The sequence below is a fragment of the Diadema setosum genome, chromosome 13, assembly GCF_964275005.1.
Source record: "Diadema setosum chromosome 13, eeDiaSeto1, whole genome shotgun sequence".
Classification (NCBI taxonomy): domain Eukaryota; kingdom Metazoa; phylum Echinodermata; class Echinoidea; order Diadematoida; family Diadematidae; genus Diadema; species Diadema setosum.
This window is the reverse complement of record NC_092697.1, coordinates 16,082,859-16,107,621: the sequence shown is the minus strand read 5'-3', so window position 1 is coordinate 16,107,621 and position 24,763 is coordinate 16,082,859. Positions and strand designations below refer to the sequence as shown.

The window sequence follows — 24,763 nt, the reverse complement described above, 5'->3', positions numbered from 1 at the left end:
ACATCACGTCAACACAGAGACATGTTCCAGTGTTAACCTTTTCAGTGCCGTTCAGTCAAATATGCTCAAAATAATTCCACACATGTACAGTACATCATGGACAAGAAATATACATTGCACACAGCGGGCTAACAATCGCTTGTTATATCTGGGGTTTATAAAGCGGGGACGTGCTTCCGAATTCCTGAGTTATTTCTTTTAACAATGAAATGCAAGGGGTGATGTCCTCTTTATTGTTTGCTGCAATTTACATCATTTACAGTGGTAGTTGTCAATATAAAAACCAGACCAACAAAACCGGTCTTTTCGATTTTGATTATTTGCTTAATAAGGCGCTTAATCTAAGTGTTTCGTGCGACTTTACATCTGAAAATCAGCCCTAATTGGGAAGTCTTAATTCAGAGCTTTTATTTCATAATCTTTAACATTAATCTCTCTCTCTCTCTCCCTCTCTCTCTCTTTTGAGAAACAGCTAGACAAACTTTGCAACTTGTGCGATGAATTTCAGGATATTCACATGTGTGTGCGCGTTTGTTCACGTGTGCGCACACGGAGTTGGGGCTATAGAGCTCATATAAAGCTAACGCTTGGTTGCAAAACGTGTGTAGTTATGTTTAGGTTTATCTAATCTGTTTTGCATTATCAGTTTTGAGATCGCCCGGCACACTACCTATACCCCTAACGTCCTCTTTAGGATTAGGGTAAAGAATCGTTCCCCTGGCCATGGTATAGTTTCCATCTGTCTGTAAAACGTCCATTTAATACTCACGCCGTGATCTGAGAAAAAGAAGCAGAAGAAACGAAAAAAAAAAAAAGAAATATAAGAACAAGACGAAGAAGAAAAAGAAGAAAAGGAAAAGGTACGTTTCTGAAAGATGAATGATAAAAACAACATGTTGGATACGGAGGATATCCCATGCCTCGATATGGAGAACTTGAGGAGCAACTATCCCGAAGATGAGGAGGGGAAGACAGCGAGAAGGCGAGCGGATTCCATTCTGGGCAAGTTGAAGAGTGAAATGACATACACCTTGGAGCAGAGACCGCCGTGGTACTCTACTATAGTACTGGCCTTTCAGGTAGGCTCTACTGAGAGATGTTCGTTTTAATATTCCGAAGATTTGTTAATCCGAAAAAAAAAATCGTTATTCCAATTAACGTCCGTTATTCAGAAACACACAAATTCCATATTCCTTGATCCAAAAAAGAGACAAGGATAATCCAAACATTTGATTTTCTTGACGTAAGATTTGGTGGTCATCCAAAAATGAAGTAAGGTTCATCAATCCGAAAACATGGAAAGTGGCAAAAAAGAAGCGTACTACGAACGAATCTTTGGAATAACGGAACTCATTTCATTTTCGGAATTAAGAACCTTCGCAATGACATGATCTTTCGGAATAACGAACTGTCAATTTCCTTAATTTTGGAAGACTAAGAGTTGACAGGGGTTGGAGTCGGTATCAATTAAGATCATCAGTAGGTGAGCTGATATGGTAAAAGGAACAATTTGAGAATAGTGTACAGTGTCCCTGAAGATTTGTTAAAAATCGTTTACTTACGGACCGGCTTGTAAGGGTTGCATGTGTCGAACAATGAAATATTAAACTCATTTGATAGTTTTTGATTATGTTTCTTTCATATGCATTATTTTATAACGGACGTTGCTTCTGGCAGCCAGGAACAACCTGCACAAGTGTTACCTGACAATAACAGCAATAAAGATATGCTGATTGCGAGTATATGATATTCATTAAAACAGACAAATCGAATACTGTATAGTTTGTTACCACGTCATTAAAAAAAATAAGAACATCCATACAAAATACAATTCAACATAATCAGCAAAACTACATTATAATCGAGGCACTGGATACACCAAGTTATCTCTGAAACAACTTCTCTGAATATACGATTATTCAGTGTACATTCCATCTCTTATTACTAGTTTTACCTGTTTCTTTTTGCTCAACTTCAAGCACTTCCTCACCATGATCAGCGGTGTGTTAGCTCACCCCCTCGTCTTGGCACCGTATCTCTGTGTCGCCGGCGACATCGAAATCCTGTCGAAAATCCTCGCCACCACGTTCTTCGTCTGTGGCATCCAGACGTTCTTGCAGACGACCTTTGGTGTCAGGTACCATTTTCCTGTCTTCCCTTTTACGTCACACATTGTCATCCATCATTATTCGCAGTTCAAGTTTATTTGTTTGTGTTTTTCCATCTTCAAACATAATCAATAGCACATATACAGCTTACATACATATAATTTAGATATGCATCCTGGGATAGGCTTTTGCAGTCACCGCATGAGTTCGTTGGTCAAATCCATTATTGTGACCATTTAATTTAGAGAGTTTTGACCATCATACCCGACCGTTAGTCGTTCAAATTCATTTTCAAATTTATTTTCATCGTCTGTAAATTTGTCCTGCTAATCTAGAATACAAACTGTATTGTTATTCTACTCTAACTTGCGAAGACGTTGAAACATCCATTCAGTGAGAGGCGAGAATGTCATTGCGCAATGTCACAATTCGAGCATTGAGCAATCGAATTATCCCAACAGCGTTCTGGTCTAATCGCATAATGTGTTTTCATCCATTGCTTAGGCTTTAAGCACTTAACGATTCCACACTGGTTTATGATAACATTAAGTATATGTGCATTTATAGATTAGTCAGGCCACGGTTTTCCAGAACTTTCCAAGGGTTCTGCCAGGAGATTCTCCCAAATGGAATGGGGGTGGGGGTGGGAAGGTTAATGGTCATGTTTGGCTCAAGGAGCAATGCTCTTTCCCCACCACATCCATCACCCCCCCCCCCCTTTGATTGGAGGAATGTCATGGGTTATGTGTTTTCATATTTCAACCCAAAAATGTGTGTGTGTTTTGTTTGTTTGTTTGCTTTTTTTTTTTGGAGGGGGGGGGGGGTAAGGGGATGCAGCCCAAGACTGCTGTATTGTCATTTATTGTAATGTAGGTTTTCCCACCCAATTTATCGTGTTATATTCACATTGTTTATAACACTGTCCGGGCATTAGCATTGATATTTTATTCTTTTTTTCCCCCCGACCTGCTTATCTCAATATAACTACATGTATATTTTTGTAAATGACTTAAATAATTTATATCAAATATAATAGTTACAAAAAACCCTCAAATAATATATTATTTACTCATTATTTATCTAGCGATCTACGTCCCACAAGCTTTGCTTTTTAGTGGATCACTATTTTCCATAATCGACTCTATTTTCCCCATGGTCACAAAGTATGTATGTGTTGTTCCTCATAATTATTGTATATATATATATATATGTATATATATATATATATATATATGTATATATATATATATATTATTTAAATATATGTTGTTATCTTTCTCGGATCCTTTATGAATCTTTTGCAAATGTTTGAACAATATTATTTCACGTCATGTATACTTTGTATTATGTTTTGATTTTCGTTGATTGGAAATAAAACTATAATTGAATTGAATTGAATTGAAATTGATTAAAGTGAATCTGGAAGAAAAAGTAGAAAGAAAAGAAAGATATAAATCATCATGATCATGATCGAAATTAACTGATTGAATGAAACCCTGAAATAAAGATGAATGTAAGCAAATTATTCAACACTGAAAATGGGAATTCGACGTGTATTAATGGGGTGTGAATCACAAGAAAAAAACCCAGCTTATCAATGCTGATTGATTTCGAACGTTTAAAGTTCGGACTTGTGTGTCTCTTAATGAAATGAAATTAGTTCTTGTGACGAAATTGACTGTCTTTCCAGCTATCGTAACATTGAATGCCACCTCTTCGTTGTTAAATTATTCAATGAATTTCTCTCTAATTCTTGATGAAATAGAATCTAAAAGGAATGACATGAAAAGAATTTAAATGATCGAAGAATAAAAAATGAACCATGAGAAAAGACCATGGACTAAAATCGCTTAAATTTTAACGCATTCTTATCAATTGGAAAGCAAATCTGATAAGGGCATACTTTTTACCGAAGAAAACAAAGTTTTTCTTTTCTTTTCTTTTCTTTTTTTTTTTCCGATCACTCCACAGATTGCCGATCGTACAAGGTCCAGCTTTTACCTTCGTACTGCCGATAGTGTCAACATTTCAGTTGAGGCCGTGTCCCGTTATTGGAGGTTTGTGACGTTAACCCCTCCTATTATCAACGTTTATAGGTGCTATTCCTATCTCAGACAATAATTGCATTTGACTATGACAGGGTTAAAGATGGACAGATGCATACGGGGAGGAAGGAGATAAGACAATGCAGTCACGAGTCCACAGCCCACATGATGAGATGAATTAGAGTGAGCATATTCGGTGAGATTGGTTGTTTGTTGAGATTGGTTCTTTTGAATGACTTCACCAGGTGTTTTAAATGCAAGCCCATCTATTTCTTACAATTTTGGTAAATACTGCCGCATTATATGCTGTCAAACGTATGTTCGTGTATTTTGCAATTGAGTACAAATTAAAGAATTTTTGTGATATCAAAATGAACATTTGATCTTTTTATCATTGTTATTCTCTTTGCGAATAGACAGAGTAGGAAATAATTTGCGTCTTTCTCAAGAGTGGTATGTTCTAGTTTGGCCTTTTAATATTGATACTTTCTTGTCGTATGCTTGGTCAACATGAAGTGATTTATGCTGCTTATCTCTTGTCGGAAATTGCCTCAAGTATGCACACACAGACAGCTTCCTTAACCTTTGTTTCCGATTATCAGAATGATCGTAAAGAGAAGAGGCTAAGGAAGTATATAATATTGGCTTTTAGTATCTTTATATTGTTGGGTTTCTTCGACAGAAATGTCAACAAATGAGACGGAGGTCACCCAGGACGATTTGCGAGCAGAGTTTCGGGATCGCATGCAGGAGGTATAGGAGAGGTTAATAGCCCAAGATTGTTAATTGTTTGCATAATAGGGAGCTTTAGATTTGCTGCGCGGACGTTTGAGACGACGCTGGACGTTCTCCTTTTCCCTGCGTCGCGCTGCTATAGTTTTTGAATTACACTGAGACGCAACGTATAAAAATAATGGCGCCCCCATGTGATCGCTGTATGAAGTAGCTCTCTACGTCGTGAATTGCGCGGACGTAAAAATAGCCCAGAACGCGTAATGAAAACTCAGGCGCGCGAGCTATAGATCTCGTCTGATACGCGATTCTGGGCATGCTCAGACCAAGTTTTTTTTTCTCTCTCTCTCTCTCTCTCTCTCTGAACGTCCACGTCGCGAAAATCTAAAGCTCCATATTGGCTGCCAAAACACCAACAGGATATACACTTTTTGACACCAGGAAAATGACTGACCATGCTGACCAGCATTACAAGAGCCTATTCCAATACCGCTTGATATTGTGTCAAGTATACTTGGGTGACCCGCACCTCGTCATAGTTAATGTTTGCGCATATTTGAATCACATTTCGCCACTGAAATTCTTTGAAATCCAACTCACATACAGGAAAAATGCTGAAAATTCTAATGGAATCACAAGCTCACTGATCGATATCGAAAATTTGCAGCTATCGTCGTCAAACGCGAACGATGCGAAATAGCTGTGCGCTGAGAAAGGGGCCCGCAACTCGTCACCCGCGCTCCCATAGACAAAGCACGTAAAAGACGTCTGCGGGTGACCGTGATGCTCCCATAGACACACACGTAAAAGATGCGTGCGGGGACAGTGGTGATACTTAACACGTAGGTTCCTATTCCGATTAAAATTTCCGATTTTCGCGAAAAACTGTTCGGTTTTCACCAAAATTTGCTCGGCCCTGGCAAGTTTCAAGCATACTGAACACAGTCCCGGGCATAAATTTTTGTTTAGTGCGCCAAAAACAATTTTAAGCGGGGTGACGGTATTCGGGCCCCTGACGAGGTGCGGGTACCTCGCTATACTAGTACTTTGGATGGGTCGGGATAATCGTTGACTCAGTTAGGAAAAGATAATGACCTTTCAATATTTGGTATGAAAGAAGAAACAAAAAAGTAAACATAGCAATCATCGATAGATTTACAAAGCTTGTAAAAGTAAACTGATTGTTTGTTGGGGTTTTTTGTCAACAGAGCATATCGCTCCTTTACATTGTGGCGCAAAGTGTGACTTGTGACTTGATGCATCATAAAAAACAAAGCGAACAGCAAAGTACATACTACGGTGTACCTTTTAATATCTGCCCTAGAAATTCTATGACCTGACCTGCCCTTCAGTAGAGATGTACTTATGAATTAAAGTGGATACTATGTCTATCCAAATAACGTTAAAATTGAATGTTGCCACTCCCCTCTACTTCTGAATTACACACTAATGCACGACTGATTTCCCACACGACAAAGTGCAGGTGTAACTAAGAAGGAAACAGTGTGTATTGTTTGATCAGTACATTAACATGATAATAGGCGTCTTTGTTGAATATGGTAAAGATGTTGAATATGATGTCAAAGACATTTGTGATGATATCAAAGCCGATCCTGTCATAGAAAACATTTCGCTATACTACTGTATGGTAATTTGGAATCAAACGCTAAAGATCTCGTGATGTTTCTTCTTTTGCATGGGTTGATATCTCAGATACAGGGTGCGCTTTTGATCTCGTCTGCATTTGAACTCATCGTTGGATTTGGCGGGATTACGAGCCTCCTCCTCAGATACATCGGCCCCCTGACAATCGCCCCTACCATCAGTCTTATCGGAATCACTCTGCTGAGTGTAGCAGCCCAGAAGTGTAGTCAACATTGGGGTGTTGCTGCTCTGTAAGCAAACACAGTAATCTTTAATATTTCCTTCTCTTCACTTGTTCAGGTATCTGACATAATATTCGCAGTTGCAAAGAAAGTGAGAATACGTAATTTTGTTAATTGAATAACAACTTTGCACAGGTTGCAGTTAAATCTTCATTGTATTTCGCCTTATCTTCCACGCTTCTATACTCGTCGTCTAAAGGTCTCTATACTGCTAACACAATGCCTGAACGAGTCCCTGGTTTGTGCTGTATATTTAAAGTCTAGGCGAATTTCGAAATGTCGTTGGGAGCGGGCGCTATAGCACAGAAGGCGATGGCCGTTTCATAATTTTGAGACCCTAGTAGGGTCTATTTCGATCTATCATCTATGATCTTTTGCGAGTGAGAAATACAAACAATAACAGTCATTGTTTTGTGCGTCTGACAGTGAATTCGTGTTACTGTTCATGGGCGTCACGGGGGGGGGGGGGGTGCGTTGGGTGCGAACGCACCCCCCTTCAGACCCTAAAAAAAAAAAGAAAAATACCACTTTAAGTCTGCGAGCGACCTCAACGCCGGACGCTAAATAATCATTCTTTTTTTATTATTATCATTATTATTATTATTATTATTATTATTATTATTATTATTATTATTATTATTGTTATTATTATTATTATTATTATTATTATTATTATTATCATCATTATCATTACTATTATTATTATTTCTATAATTATTATCATTATTATTATTGTTATCATTATTATCATTTTATTTCAATTTTTATTTTGCACCAGTGACAAGAAAATGGGGGAAAAAAATCGCACCCCAGGCTCTGGTAGCACTAATTTTATACATGTCTGTTTTACAGTGTTTATTATTTATCGACCGTACTGTACATACATACGGTACGGAGCACGCACGTACCAAAGAGATTTTCTTCCTCCCCACCTCTTTGGCACGCACGTTTGCGTGTACGTGTACATGTGCTACAAGGATGTAGGGTCTATAAACACAGCACTTTACTTCTGACCAATCCAGATTGAGAATGCGGACCCAAGTGCGAGCCTTAGCCTCATAAAAATGTTGGAGGGGCAAGCATATTATAATTATTTTGCTCCCCCCCCCCAAAAAAAAAAAAATTTCCGCGATGAGAAGATTTTCTTGGGTTTTGTTTTTTTTTTTTTGACAGAAAAAAGTCCCCCCCCCCATAAAAATATTGAGAGAGTAAGCAGATCATATGTCCCCCCCCCCCCAATAATTGTACAAGTAATTCCCGAGATTAGATTTTCTTGCTTTTTTGATAGAAATCTGTCCAAATATTTCACCCAAAGTGTGCACCAGGTTGCTGAATTTCAATTCTTAAACTGCAAAGTCTCTCTCGACGTGTGGGAGGGGGAACCCCCTTCCCACACCCTCTCCCGTTTTGTCTATTTTCCATGGATTTAATACACCTTTAGATTGATAGATTTACAAATGTTTCACCGAAAGTATGCACCAGTTCTGTCACTTCACTTAAAAAAAAAAATATGCAAAGTTCCGTCATGTTGGAGGGGATAATTATCTCCTTTCATTTAACCCTTTACCCGCTTGGTTTCCCTTCATATCATTAGTACACTAAAAAGTCTTGGGGGATCGAGAGCTTCCTAAATTCCAAATGTCTTTATGAGCTATTTTCATTTCAGTTCTAAAAATGCAAAAGCTTCCTTGTATAAAGGGGCATCAATCCCTGAGGACAAGGGATCTAACGTCATTTTGTCCCCCTATAATTCTCGAAATGAGGAAAATTTCCTTACTTTTTTGATTAAAAACTGTCCAAATATTTCACTCATTGTGCAACGGATTGTTGAATTTCAATGCTGAAAATGCAAAATCACCGTCGCGTGGGAGGGGGATACCCCTCCCACACTCTCCCCCGTTATAGGTCTCCAACTATACACTTAGCAAACTGGGGGATTGACAAATTTCAGGAATATTTCATCGAAAAGCATGTTTGATATCTGTCACTTGAATTCAAATATATTCAAAAGTTCCCTCATTCTTTTTAATTTATGTTTCCGCCGCTCGGTTCCTACCCACAGATTAAGACTCGACACATTTTGGGGACTGACAATTTTTCGGAGTATTTCATAGAAGTGCCCATCAGATTGTTCTATTTCAATTCTAAAAATGCAAATCCCCGCCGTGTGGGAAGGGACTACCCCCTCCAACACCCTCCCCCTGTCAACTTCCATGTATCACCATGCCTACACAGTGATGTGCTAAAAATGTGTCAAAATGAAAGATTCATCATTGATTATTGTAACAATAATTATCATAAGAAGAAATAAATTTGAAAGAGCGATCCCTATTCACTAAAAATCACGATACCAATTAGCAGCCACTTATACTCTGTGTTTGGAAACATACCAACCAAAGTTCATTGAGACTTCCTTGAATTGACTCATGTCTAAACGGCTTCTTGTGCTTCTGATCGACCGCAATACATTACATAATTTTTCTAATGAAAATGTGAAGTCCTAATCAATTATGTCAATATAGGATTATATGTTACACACACATATGTATATATATATATATATATATATATATATATATATATATATATATTACAATCTATTGATAAGCAAAGCAAATGAATATGAATCAATAAAGTATTTCTGAGGAAACACAAAACAGAACAGTAACTTTGATGGTGTTGTCAATTGAATTTGGTTAAAAACAATAAGAGAGGCAGTGATTTGGGAACTTTAGGATGATCAGTATATGTTATCTACATTAAGTAATGTGTATGTGGGCGTATGTATGGGGGATTTTAGGGACACACTGATATATATAGGGCATATAATGATACGATTAAATAAATAATTGCTTGTTAGTCAATCTGTAAGGGCAGTATATATGCATGATATAGGGTGCCCTCTAAATTAGCGTATTCTACCTTGTCCCCGGAACCAGTCCTAGGCGGTAAAAAAAAAAAAAAAAAAGCAAACACACACACACACACAAACACATATCTAAATTGAAAGTTGTTATGTCGAGATGTTTTCATTGCAACTGATTGACAAATTGCCCTGCATCGACGTTAATAAACAATTGAATTGATCGAGTATGTACGCCTATGACTTTTTATCATGGCTACTACTAAAACACTGATCAATTCAGTGTTTATTTACGTCGATGTTGGGCAATCATTTGTCAATTAGTTGCAAAAAAAAAATCATATTGTTGTGTTTTGTTTTGTTTCTTCGTTGTACATGCTCGTTCAAAAACCAAATTCCACTAAATCTCCCTCAAGTGTGTGTGTGTGTTTGGGTGTTTGGAAGCGGGGTTGGGGGTGGTAGAGGGGGCGCTTGCCCCCCCCCCCCCCCCCAAAAAAAAAAAGTGCCCCCCGTAACAAATAATTGATTGATTATTTAAAGATCAAAATGAACAATAAAGGCACTTTTCTCGTCAAAAAGTTGTCAATTTCGTAACTGAAAATGCGATATTTTTTCGCCCCTAACGGGGCGAATAATACACTAACAATATCTATACACTAATATTTACTTATGAGTAAATTTAGTGTATAGATGGCAGCCTCGCGTCCTCGAGTGTGCCCCCTGAAACATACCTTTAGTAAACCTTACCACACATTTTTCCTCTTCTTCTATGCTTCTATGCTTTACAGTATAAGAACAATTTGTATTTGCTCGAACAATGCGATCACATTTAAGCTTTTAATGAATACATTTCAGACGAATGACAAAGTGAAAGTGGCTCACTCCCTCTGCCCGTACTTATAGTAAAATGGAGTGTTTTCATAAGTTGTGTTCATAGTCCTTTGCAGTGATTTTTTTTACTATTATATGTTTAATTCCCTAGAAATTTGATTTAAAAATGCTCTATAAATGCGACTTTTATACTCTGTTTTTATAAAAAGAGTCCCTACCGTGGGAGGGGGTATCCCCCTCCCACACCCTCCCTCGCCGAGAATCTCACACCGTCACATAATAACTTCCCCCCCCCCCCCGTATGTTATAATCATAGTCCTTCACAGTGATTTTTTTCCACTTTGCTTAATTCCCTAAGAATTTGCTTTTGGATGCTCTACAAATGCGACTTTGTTACTCTGCTTTAAAAAAAAGTCCCTACCGTGGGTGGGGGTATGATACCCCCTCCCACCCCCCCCCCCCCCCCCCTCCTGGCTCGGTCGCTTCGCTCCCTCGCCGGGGATCTCGCACCATCACATAATTATGTGCCCCGTCAAGATTTTGCCCCCCCCCCAAAAAAAAAACAAACAAAAAAAAACAAAACAAAACAAAAAAACAACCAAAAACCAAAAACCAAAAACCAAAACAAAACAAAACAAAACAAAAACAAAAACAAAAACAAAAAGTGCTCCGGCGCGCTTGTTAGTGTGTGTGTGTCACTTTGGGTGTTTAATTAAACCGTGGTTAATTTTCAGTTCCATACGTAAAGTACATGTAAACTTCCCGTGACAATTCGTATCAAATACTAAATACAAAAATAGTGCCTCTTAGTATGATGTTTAAAATGACACTCTTTGTGTGCACCAGATCGCACAATTTCAAAATATGTGTACATTGTAAAGGTAATGTGATACTTTGAAAACAACTTATGCTTATGAATACGTGCCTTTAGCAATGTATGTATACATGTATAATAAATGTAAAATCTCGCAGGTTATTACATTAATAGTGTCAAAACGTACCCCCCTTCAAAAAAAGCTGGTGACGTCCCTGCTGTTCTTTTTTGTGCCTGTAGAACCATGGTTCTAATCGTAACATTCTCACAGTACTTGGGACGCTGCAATGTGCCTTGTGCATCGTACAGCAGGAGCAAAGGCTGTCACGTCGCAAGGTTCCCCGTCTTTCGGCTATTTCCGGTCAGTTTTTATACTCTTATAGTCTCCTTTTTGTTTAACATTCATGTCATTGTTTAGAAAGTCTCGTGGAAGACAACGGTTTCATCAATTTCCTTGTGAAAACAAGATAACAATCATCATGACTAGAAGACAGTTTTTTATTATCATTCTTAGTAGAGTCAATTACATAGAGGATTGCTTTGCCAGACAATGTCAGAACTACACAGTTTAGACGTAATTCCGAAGTATTCCTCGATGCGCAAAAACCATTTTGATTAAAGCCAAGTCCATGATTCTTTCGAATTATTGCCAATCCTTTTCAGAGTTTGAAAGGAGGATGCGGTTTTTGTGAATTGTGGCTTCTTTTTTGTCGGAAATGCCAAATTCATACAGAGGAAGGCAGGAAGCGTTAACATATTATGGTTTTAAAAGCCGTAATGGAAACTAAAGAATTTACCCATTGTATCATGTATCATTGTAATTTGAATAGTGTGTCTTTGTATAATCTTGTGAGGGCACAAGGACATGTGCACCATGTGTTATGCGCTATGTAAGCACTGTCAATGATTATTATTATCATTATTATCCATAAACACATAGGCCTACACAAACACACACACAGACACACACGCACACATACATAGAGGGAACTCAACAGTAAAATCAATAAAATGAACAGCCCTTGTCCTTGATCTGTTGATAATATTGATAACAATAATGATTAATGATAATGATGATGATAATAATGATAATAGCAATAATGACAATAATAGTGATAATTACAAGAATAATAATAATGATAGCTATATTACCATTATTATCATCATCATTATCATCATCATCATCATCATCATCATCATCATCATCATTATCATCATCATCATTTTCATCTTTATCACTACTATTATCATCTTTTCTTTTAGGTATTGCTGGCAATCATGACGACATGGATTTTCTGCGTCATTCTCACTGTGACGGATGTGTTTTCCAGCAAACCGAATTCCAGCACGTACCCCCTTCGTACAGATGTCAATAAGGAGGCAGTTGCTAATACGCCATGGTTCTACGTTCCATATCCAGGTAATAAGAAATTGAATTTCATTCAGGAAATGACTATATCTCTATATATTTGTCTAGATGAATTTTTAAAACAATTACCGTGTTAATTTTTTCCCAGTTTACTAGGCACCCTGAAGTTCTATAACGATATGTTGATCCTGGTTAGCAGGGGATATTTCAAATCCACTTGGCCGATATAAATGCTTTTCTATCATGATCCACTTGAATGCACATGAGCGACAATCGATTGTCAGATCTCGTCCACAAATCTTACTGAAAATAATCAGCATTGTTTCCTATCAGTGGGAGATATCTAAGACTTGACCCCTTTGTAAGCACTTGGAAACGGGATGCGTATGTGTATGTACTCAGAGTGTTCAAATGTTATTGAAAAATACACTGAGATCAGAATTTATAGATTAGTTAAGAATGAAGATATACTTTTGAATTTTCTCAGGGGCACACCCTAAAGAAACTAGCATTATAACGTTAAGAACATCTTGTGCAGATAAGATGCGTGAAAAAAAAAATGGCCGCAGAGCCCGCCATCGTGATGAAATAGATGTTGTTTGGAGTCACAGTGGCGGTTAAAGTCAACGATAGTGACACCACAAATAATATCATCCTGCAACCGATGATGGAACTGCTTTCGTATGTTTAATTTTTTTATCGCTAAGTATGCCTACAAGTATAAAAAAAGTAATAATAATAACCGACAATGATCTTTATTAATCGGCAACTCCATTCATTTCATGGTCTTACCGACGACAGTATGAATATTCATCAACAACCATGACAAAACAATAGCTACGTCACGTTGACACTATACAGGTCAATGGGGTGCCCCCTCGATCTCAGCAGGCGCCGTCTTCGGGCTGCTGGCTGCGTGTCTGGCTTCCATCGTCGAGTCTATCGGAGATTACTACGCATGCGCCAGATTGTCCGGTGCACCGCCCCCACCGGCGCACGCCATAAACCGAGGCATTGGGATAGAAGGATTAGGCGGAATGTTTTCGGGATTCTGGGGGTCCGGTACGTGTCCGACGTCCTACAGCACCAACGTCGGCGTCATCGGACTTACCAAGGTATATCCTGTCGACGATGCTCCCTCTCGCCCCTAACCTCCCCCCTAACCTCCCCCCTCCCCATCTTTACTTTATTCTCACTCCCTCTCCCTCGCTCCCTCTCGCTCTCCCGTTATTTTCTCTGGGATGAGCAGTGTGCTGATGAGTCAAATCGTAAAGTGTTTTCATCACAACAACAAAAGGTTTTCAATATTGTTAAAATGTCATAAAGCTATCAAAGAGCTAAAATCACTCATAATTCTAACGGACCCGTCAAATGAAGTCATTGGTTTCTGTCCCTATCATTTGATTGTAGTCATCTGATGCTCTTTACCTCTCTTCCAAGCACAAAGAGTTGAGACTAATCGCAAGATTAATGTCAATGGTCAAATCTTCATCTGAAAGATAAATAAGTAGTAATAATACTTCATAACACAGGAAGTGCAAGTCTTTGTCTAATTGGTCGTAATCAGTATTGCATATTATTGAAAGGTGTATATTCTGCTGGGAACCTATCCGGCAATTATTGGAAAAAGGAAGAGGAAAAGTGAGTGATTAGTGTGCTATTGCTTTCGGGAAAAGACTCCAAAATGGAAATTTAAGCCATCAAATCAATTGAAGACCTGAATATAAGAACGACCCAAGTCCAATTTTTGGCCAAATTCAGTTTGACATGGGAAATATAGCTTATGCATGGACTCATCTTGTGTATAAATGATAAATCCTAATTACCCCAGGAAGTGCCTGAAATGAATGAGTGAAATCTTATATGAATGTAAGAATGACGGACTTGGGTTATTCTTACATTCATATTATAGTGCCCTCTCTCATCCATTCTCATCTCTTATAGCAGAATATCGTGTATATGATTCACAGAACGACCCAAGTCCATATGATTCAAAGAACGACCCAAGTCCATCACACAAAATGGCCCTCTCCACAATTAATGTAAATGTTGATTGTCATGATAATGTATGTTCTAATTTGTATATACAATGTTGCCTTCCCATCACAGCTAAATAGAATATTATTAGACAAATTAAAAAAATATGAAGTTTTTTTTAAGCAGAAATTCATAGAGAATCTAGAAATATGACAAGTTTGATATCTACGGAAAGCCAAGAAGCTAGTTAACGAAACTGGATATCTTTTAACGATGTAACTTTACCCCAAACTGTTTTTGAGATTGAAAAAACACCCAGTTTCCATGACCACGTAGCTCCGTTCGCTACAAGAAACATCGGATTTGACGTCACCAAATGTGTATGAGCTGACTTGCCTTACGACTATGAGTCCCGCTCTAGCAAAACCCGAAACTTTTCGGCAAATGTGATTTCGCGCTACAGCCCGAAAAAGGTCAAAAAATGACCTAAGGGACCAAATTGACATTTTGGTATCACGTTGTAGGGGAAATTTTCTAGAGTCTGACTGATATCAACAACATTTCGAAATACAACCTACAAATTGTGGAATTTTGAAGAGAAAAGTGGGATGTCAATCTCAAAAGTTGGCCAAAATCTTACGTCTAAAGCCAAATCGCCTTCGCTTAATTGATACGGCGAAAATGACTGTTCTTTTGGCGATTGTGTCTTAGATATTCTGCGTTGAACCCTGACACATTTGGAACCTACAGAAAGCTCTACCTCTGCTTATTCCAAATAATACGGTTATGGCATGATGTCACGCTATTCATTTTCATTCATAAATTCGTCTGAAACATGCGTAAGTTTATGCAAATCTTCTCTCAGACGCGTAAACAGCCTTGTTTATACCAAGACACGTGATCGATATACGTGTTCACGATTGGTCAACTGCGCCGAGGGCCCTCATGTTTACAAGCAACCTACGTGTTCTACTATGGGGATCGCTGCAGAAGCGGTGCATGCTTGCATGCAAAACGTGTATCGTGACTGCTGCTCAGAACGGAAATGTTGCAGTTTCCCGCTTTGTTAGACTTTTTATTTAGCAAGTTGAGGTAGAAATTAGAATCTAATCCAACACACAAGAGAAAAAGAAGGTCACATTTATCTAACAAACCTTCATCATGCCATTTCGAAGAAGAATCAAGCTGAAATCAGGGCATCTTCACTGCCCATTCTGCTGGTAGGCCTACTGTTGTGCGTACACCTGATCACGGCGACCGGCATTCGCGAATCTTGAGCTGATTACGGTAGGTTTTGTGCTTTTCAAACGTCGTATTTCCGTAAATTTATGGGTGTAAAAGTGATTTCCAATCAATTCCAGCTCTTTGACTCAATTATCATCCTTCATGAGTATGTAAGATTACCTCAGCTATACGCAATTCCCCCACAATGATCGATTTGTTGTGTCAATAATAACAGCAAATTGTGGCTGTACGAAGGAACAGCTGATCACGGCGATCTTGAGCTGACGATAGGTTTTGTGCTTTTAAAACCTTGTTTTATCCGTAAATTTATGGGTGTATTTATAAAAATGATTCCAATGAACACAAACAAACAATTTCACGACGTGAATATATAGTTTTGGCGGACGATTTATTCTAGATTGACAACAAATTACACACCAATTTCCTGAAAAGTGTGCACAGTTTGCCTATAGATACGTAAATCCCACTGGGTTGCATACACATTTGGTGACGTCGCAGATTTGGCACTTTTCGTAGCCGCATCGAACTTTTTCCAGGGCTCAAATTTGGTAAAAATAAAGATTCGTATATTCAAAGCAGAGCCAACTTTATTGCACGATTTATGCCAGAAATTAATCAAAATAACATTAAATGATGGAAAACAGTCAGTTTATATGAAATTATTTCCTATAAATTTCTTCTTTAAGTTTACTCGAAAGGGTCTTCCATGGACTTGGGTCGTTCTTATATTCAGATACTCAATTTAACAGATCGGCCCAAAAAATTGTGAAATAAACAGGCACTGAGACGTCAGAAAACCATTAGGTATAGGACGCACTATGTGAATTTAGATAACCATGTTGACTATTTCCTTGAATAAACTTCTTCTATCGCTGTTTGGGTACCTATACGCAACATCACACAAACTATGATTTTAAATTCATTCGACATTCCCTTATGACTGGAGCTTATAAATCATGATTGCCAATGCACGCTGCAACTCAAATAAACAAAAATGCGAGATCAATAACATGTCATACGCTTCGCAAGTAAAAAATATTTGAGAAGTATTCTGCAAAATGACGTCAGATTCACGTGACCACTGTTTTTTTTTTTTTTTCATCCACGAAGTTCCAGCGCGCACTTTTCCTTTGTCTTCATAATTCCTACACGTTGCCTGAGTTTGACACATTGAAGCACCCAGGGTAGCCCCACCAGTCACGTCAGTGGAGTATATACTGTTCTTTTTGGGGCCCTGCAACAAAATTACTAAGTGACAATCAATTCAAGAGATAATAAGAATGTACTCTCTACGTGGCGCGTTACAGTACATTTTAACAGAATCCGTTGCAATTTTGACCCCTCCGCGATAGGTCAGCAGCCGCTTCGTCATCCAGGTAATGTCGTTAATCCTTCTACTATGTGGGATGTTCCTGAAGCTGGGAGCAGTGCTTGCCACCATTCCGGAACCTATCATCGGCGGTGTCATCTCTGTCACCATAGGTACCACATCCATTATCAGCGCTAAGTTTATGTTGAGGGCATGTCTCGGTGTCTTGATATTTAAAGGGACATTCCCTACGATTCATGTAATTCTACATTATGCAGTTAATGAATAGATAGTGTCATAGAGTGGTGGAATTTATTGTGGTCCCTGACATGCCTGAGCAGACAGACAAACCAATGCTCTAAAAAAAAAAAAAAAAAAAAAAAAAAAAAAAAAAAAAAACGTATTACACTGAACAAGGATGATACAATGGAGGCATATATGTAACAGCATTACGAGACATTTCATTTTGTTGTAGCATTCGGTCGCCCCGGCTCTATAGGCATATAAGCATGATTTTTTGTTCTTTTTTTCTTTTGCTCACGGGAATCAATGTTAAAAATGATGTAATTTGATGTTCAAAATGATGCATATTTTGTCTATGACTTGCGCTGTTCCTAGAAAAAAAAAATATCCAAACTAAATGTAATGGACTTCATACACTTTTGTTCGACCTCAAACCTCTGCGATTTTAATGCCTAAACTATCATTTCTCCTAACTTTTTTTCTTTTTGTTTTTGTCATGTTTGTGACGTCAGCACTCTATCCATTGCTTTTTCCTTTAAAAAAAAACCCCAAAAAATAAAAACAAAGAAGACCGACAAACAATGAAACAAAACTCTCGTACTTTTGGTACCGAGATGGGCTGGTTTATTGGATTGTCTTTAATATATCGAAATGTATAATATACAGGCATGGTCACCGCGGTGGGCTTCTCAAACCTTCAGTATGCGGACATGAACTCGGCCAGGAACCTCTTCATCGTAGGGATATCTTTCTCTCTCGGATTGATCGTTCCGTCCTACGTGAAGAAGAACCCAGAGAGCATTCAGACTGGTAAATAAAATGTCATTGGGAGATCGATCCACTCATTGGCAATTCAGTCAAGTTGGGAATACTTTCCATTTTTTTTTTTTTAACCCGACGTGGATTCTGTCCATAACCTGTTTATCGATTCGATATGTGGTACATTCAAGAATCTTTAGAATCGACTCCTACTACTTAAGACGATTATGTAATAAGTCTTCACAAGCACTTACCATTTTCGAGAAAGAATGTATAATACATTGCATGTTTGTTTGTAAATGAAAATTGTCTTATATGAAATCAGAAATGTATAAATTGTAAGTTATAAATGCTGATAGCATTACTCAAAGAAATGATTAGACTTCTTTCTTCTTAACTCAAATTGGTATGAATTGCATATTATTTGGTGATCATAACGATGGTGCATCAGATGAAATACGTGTTAGTAATGGACAAGCATGGTCCCGAAAAGGGCCTACAATCGAAGTTATAATCAGGTTATATTCAGTTGTGGCCTTCAATTCAGTTTTATCACCCTATTCCACTTTAATACAATATAACCAACTTTGACACAGTGTCAAAATAACCGTGAATCATTTTTATCCATCAGTACACAATGTCATTATGTAGGGCCTTTAGTACAATGGAATTGAAGGTACGCTGTTATCAGTCTTTATCAAATTTAAGGTACACTTTATAACAGAGGAAACACTTGAAAGGTTTTGGAAAAAAATATTTGAAAATGGAGAGGACTATCATCATAAGCAGAGCGAGGAACATGACGTCAGGTAACAGCATAAAGTAGGCTTTCATACATAAACGATTATTCAGTATACGTCGACACTCCCAGCATGGGTAAAAAGCCGTGCAGTTCTTTCCCGCTTATATCATACTTATCCTAGATTTTTTTTTTCAATGGTGCACCCGAAGCTAACGGATATACCGCCTCTCACCATGAAAAGTTTCAGAGAACTGATATCTTACAGTCTTGGAATAGGCCGTTCAATGTCCGAAAATAATATATTTGTTTTGATTTTCACCCTTTTGCTTGTAAAAGGTTCAAGTACTGCGGACCAGATCCTGCTTGTGTTACTCGAGACGGGTATGTTCATTGGTGGCATGATTGGATTCATCCTAGACAACACCATACCAGGTATCCAGTTTCTTCCATTTCATCACCACCCCAAATCAACACTGCAGGCTCTATGCTATGATACTGCATGTTGTACAAAAATGGAATAGCATCCAAAGATGCGCGCCAAGTGTCCGAGATGAGCAGCAGTGCCTATTGCCGGCTGAACGCGCACCAACTGGTATTATACTGTCAACCACTAGATTGAAAACGGTGTTGGGATGGCGCATCTTCGGTTTAGATAGTGCTTCAAGTTGCAAATATATTTTGACGATGATTTTTTTTTTTTTTTTAGATACTGAGAAACCTTTTAGAAAATATGAAAGAGCATATAATTCTAAGAGATATTCAATGTCCATTTGATGAAAGTTGCTTTTGAATTTTCAAACAAAACCGTCCTAATAAAAAGTGGTCTTTACTAGGACTTTGTTTTTTGGATATCTTAAGCCCGCCGCACGATTTTGCCCCGATTCAGCGGTCTTAAGACCTTAAGACTAGAAGTGTGACGTTACAGACTTGCCATTTTCTAGTCGTAGAGTAAGTTGAATTTCTACGACTGGTTGTAGGCTTTCAGCCATTCACAATGCAGTAAAATGCAAGCGCACGCAGTGCGCACTGTGCGCGCTTTACAGTCGGGTCGTATAGTGTGCGGTGTCCGGTCGTACGACTGGTCTTAAGACCCAGCTTGACTTAAGACTTTAAAACTAGTCTGATCGTGTAGTGTGCGGTGGCCTTAAGTCAATTCAAAACCTATTTTCATCAACTAAGCTATGAATTACTCCTAGAATTGTATGCTCTAACATTACATTGAATGTTTTTAAGCATCGTACAATAGTTAAAAGCTGAATCCTCACCTCCATCAATACTATACATCGCTTTAACATTTCCTTACACAGTGATAGTCCTTTGAGGTTCCACTATCCATTTCTGTGGTGCTGGACAAGTTCGCATGATTTTTGATAAGCGCAAAATCGATATGCATGTGGTTGTTAGTTTGGATGTTTGGCTCCTCTTAAAGCTCAGGTCGTCTTGCTATAAACACGTTGATTCTTCAGCTCAGAATCGATACGCACAAGCTTTTACGTTTTGGATTTTTTTTTTGTTCCTCCTAAAGTTCAGCTTATCATGCTAAATGTTCATAATCTTTTTCTTTTTCTGTACGTGTAATAATCCTCAGGTACTCCAGAAGAGAGGGGGATCCAAAACATGCTCGATGTCAACGGAGCCATGGTCACTGACGACGATACCCTCGACAGCAAGACAAACGACGAGGTCTATCAACTCGTGAATGAGTGTTACGACCCACCTGTAGGCATGAAGTACATCAGACGGGCTCGCTGGACCTCGTATTTACCTTTTAGTCCAACGTACCGGGGTTCCAACTTTAATCTACGAATAAGACGGTGCTGCTCCCGGGAGAAATATGAGGTAGCGGAAGATGTGTAGACCAAACTACCTGTGTATTATATGCGTTGGTGAGACAGCATTACCGCATGTACAATATAAAGATTAGTTGGCCGTGTTTGTTTGTCAACTTTATTGGATAAGATGTCTCTGTAGAGAGAGTTGTTTGGGAAATAATATAACGAAGAATATGTTCTTCAAAAGTCAGAAGGACTCACTTCCTCCTATTAACAGTTCTCGACTAAGCCAATGTAATAGGCTCTTCGACCCGCTGAACTTCGTAAATAATGATTGGTAATGTTTCATTGCAATGTATTATGTCACCGTATGTGGATATATCATCATTAACACTGAGGCCAGAACCTGTTGTCCTTGGTCTTGACTATAACACATTTTGCCGTCATAACATGTCTTTCAGAATCACATGACCTCCTTCAGGTTTTTGCTGAGACCTACATGTTATACGCCATTCCAGGGGCGGATCCAGAAAGTCCGTAAAGGGGAGGCGCCTTTACAAAATTAAAGGGGGGCGCACGCCCCCTCCCCCCCCCCCTCTATTTATTTCTTTTGTTATAACAAAAAATGAAGGTATAATATTAAAATATATATATATATATATATATATATATATATATACATGATATATAAATATATATATATATATATATATATATATATATTCGAACTGAATTCATTAATTGATCATATTTCAAAACAACAGCAAAATGCAACAAAAATATCTCTGAACCATTATTATGTAGGCCTACAATATCAAAATCATCACTTTATACTTCCGAACACAGAAATTATAATTGCAAAAGTACATACAATAATGGATGAACAAGATATAGTAAGTAACACAAGGTTATATCTAAACAAAGGACAGAACCAAAACTTAAAGTCCATTACGAGTGTGACATTAAGACGGAACCAACTTAAAAGCAGTGTTTGTAAGGTATAATGTTGTATCTCCGCCATTTTAGATTATTGATAGATACCAAGATTCTTCAGGGATACATTCTTAATGAGGATTAATGTATTCAGTTATTACTTTTATTGATAGAAATAAAAAAAAGCGGAAAAGGAGAAAGATAACAAATGAAGTAAGAAAAATATCATGTTTACTTTACTTTCGAAAGTAAGCTCATCTTTAATTTAGAGTTGAGCAAAGAATGTGGACATGTCAAACTGAATTCGAATCTGCCTGAACGCTATTCAGATGGCTGTTAGAAGTGCGCAGCTGTAGCAACAACGATCTCTCCACTGTAGACTGATCCTCTGAAACATTATTTAAATATTATATAATATATATATTGTAAGAGTGGATTCATCGCAGGATGGTAAGATCAAATACAAGAGACCGTGCTTTCCAAACCATAGCTGGATTAACCTTGTATTCAGCATTCAGGGATAATGCTGAGATTTATGGCTCATAAATTTTGCACAGTATGTATTTAAAGTTTATATACAGTATGATAATGTATATATTTGATTTGCCTCTTACAATCGGATAGGCAATGCGTAAGCAAAAGATTGATGATAAAACAACCCTGACAAAATGTTCTGGAGCAATGAATCAGTTTTCCGTTTTCCGTTTTCTCGGTAGTGGGGTATTAATTATGAATGAATGACACTAACTGAGGCTATAAGTCTTTGTTTCAAATGTAATTTATAAAAATGCGACAATATTGCGTTGTTTATTCTATTGCGATTGTGCTGTATGTCCGATAAACATTATAGGCGACCATTAGGATGATGGTGGAACTCCAGTTGAATTTATCGGTTACAAAGTGTGATGGAGCATCCTGGACAAAATGAACGATATGAGTCATTGGTTATTGACACTTAAAAAATTGTGTAATACATATCCAGGAAAATATAAAATTAGTACAGTTGATTAACACTTCAGCAATCAGAAATGTATTCATTGTATGTGTACTGCGTGGGGAAATGTACGGTGATTAATTAATTTTGTGCGATTGTTGTCAACCTCACAAATTCTGTTGCAAATATAGATACATTGTATATTGTTACTTGTTCACAGTAAGTATTTCAAGTGTGTCATAACCTACCATGTGTCAAGAATAGGACCATGGACCCATTATATATTTCAACAAGTCTTTTGTTTTCACTTATCAATAAAGACATAAGTAGCTTAAACGCAAATGGAAGCTGAGCCGACCTATATCTGAAATAGTCATCGATGTGCGGTGGCAGTGGCGGATCGGGGGAGGGGGGGAGGGCGCAACCGGCGCAAGCCCCCCTTTTATTTTTCGTTAAAAACAAAAGAAATACAAAAAAAAGAGATGAAATTAAATCCAGAAGTGGCACCAGAAATATTAGTTGCGCCCCCCCCCCCCCCCCCCTCTTTACAGAATTCCTGGATCCGTCCCTGGGTGAAGTAGTTCGACTTGTCATTAATAATATAAAGGCATATTAGATTTCAAATTATAAGAAAAAACTGAAATGAAACCCGGAAGTGGCACCAAACATTATTTGCGCCCCCCACTCTTTACAGAATTCCTGGATCCGCCCCTTGGTGCAGTAGTTCGACTTGTCATTAATAAGACAAAGGCATATTAGATCATTCTATTCAAGCCTGCTTCGACTGTCGGAGTTGGAATGTCCTACTGATATCTTGAATGACCAAACACCAGACGGGACATTGTGTATCTTGTCCGCCATTCCGTGAAATCAATATTTACTTATACGACTCCACAGCCGCTTGCGCTTGTTTGTGTATATCGTGTCTGATCGCGTGACCACAATACACCTTTATGTCTTTTATGGGCAACTTACTATTGTGATGTTCTATAACAGCAATATTCGTTATTCAGGTGTGAGCTCTTTCACTTTGTCTCCCTTTACAAATGAAATTTGTTAAGATCTGTAAATCAACAAACATGTCGGAAATATCTTAATGAATAATATCTTGTTTTCAGTATCCATTGTTTCTACTATCAAGCAGCTCATGCGTGTATATTTGAACCAATTTGTGTCATAGTTTGCCAGACAGGAAATAGTGATAACTTATATAACGGATGCTATTTTAAGCAAATTCAAAAATTACAATCTCTGATAGGCATTTCATCATATTATACCTCGCTGAATATTCTCGCCCGTTACACTCACCAGGAATATCCGTTCGTTTTAATATTTGTCTATGTGTATGTATGAGTGTGTGAGAGAGGGAGGGAGAGCTATGTACAATATATATTGTATCTATATGTATTTTTATCATGATTATCTAGATTATATTAAGGGTATATAGGCCTACTGTCCTCAATTATGTCCAAGAGTTTCATTGTGTAAGCGTTTTCATGGCTGCAGGTCATTTAATAATTGAAAGGTCGTAACCATGTTTCATCATGCTATATTTCCAATGAAATGTCTACTGTATACTCAACTCAAATTGTCTGTCAACGTGACAAATACGTGTTTGTTCGCCTGTTTTATTTGAATATTTTTGTTGTTGTTGTTTTTTTTGTGTGTGTGTGAGAGAGAGAGAGAGGGAGGGAGAGAGAGAGAAAGAGTTTGGTAATAGAGTGGACTCCCGCTATATAACGAAGTCATTCGGACCAGCAATTTTCTTTCGTTATATCGAAATTTCGCTATAACCGAATGAATAAACCATAAAAATACATGGGGCTGATTATGGTGTGGTCCTTAAAGGCATAAATTACCATTTGCAGATGAAACAAAAACCCAGCATTAGTGCTTCAAAATAGTTTAAAATGCGAGTTAGGGATAGAAACGTATAAGAATGTCAAAATTTGAACCAGTATAATCGATGTCAGGTACACTACGTATTGTTGAATATACAAAATGTGAACAATAGTTATGATAAAAATGTTTCCAGACTAAACCGTCTACAGTTATGGTTTAATGAGAAAAAAGTGATATCTCCTTATATTTTAGGCTTTACTGCAAAAAAAAATTTATACGGTAGGATTTTGTGGGTACAACAGACCTCCACATATGTACCAAAAGTGATATCTTGAAAAAAATTTTAATCATTGCTCCCA

At 37.8% G+C, this 24,763-nt stretch overlaps 1 protein-coding gene across 1 annotated transcript; it reads left to right on the top strand.

Moving 5' to 3' along the window:
- The first annotated feature begins 893 nt into the window (after positions 1-893).
- On the top strand, positions 894-20,780 carry LOC140236444 (solute carrier family 23 member 1-like). The gene is made up of 12 exons (XM_072316368.1): positions 894-1,079; positions 1,980-2,137; positions 4,080-4,165; positions 4,836-4,906; positions 6,599-6,780; positions 11,520-11,640; positions 12,543-12,699; positions 13,510-13,763; positions 17,223-17,352; positions 18,089-18,232; positions 19,260-19,355; positions 20,512-20,780. Exons 1-12 carry the CDS (start codon positions 894-896, stop codon positions 20,778-20,780), a joined length of 1,854 nt encoding a protein of 617 aa, XP_072172469.1.
- The last annotated feature ends 3,983 nt before the right edge of the window (positions 20,781-24,763 follow it).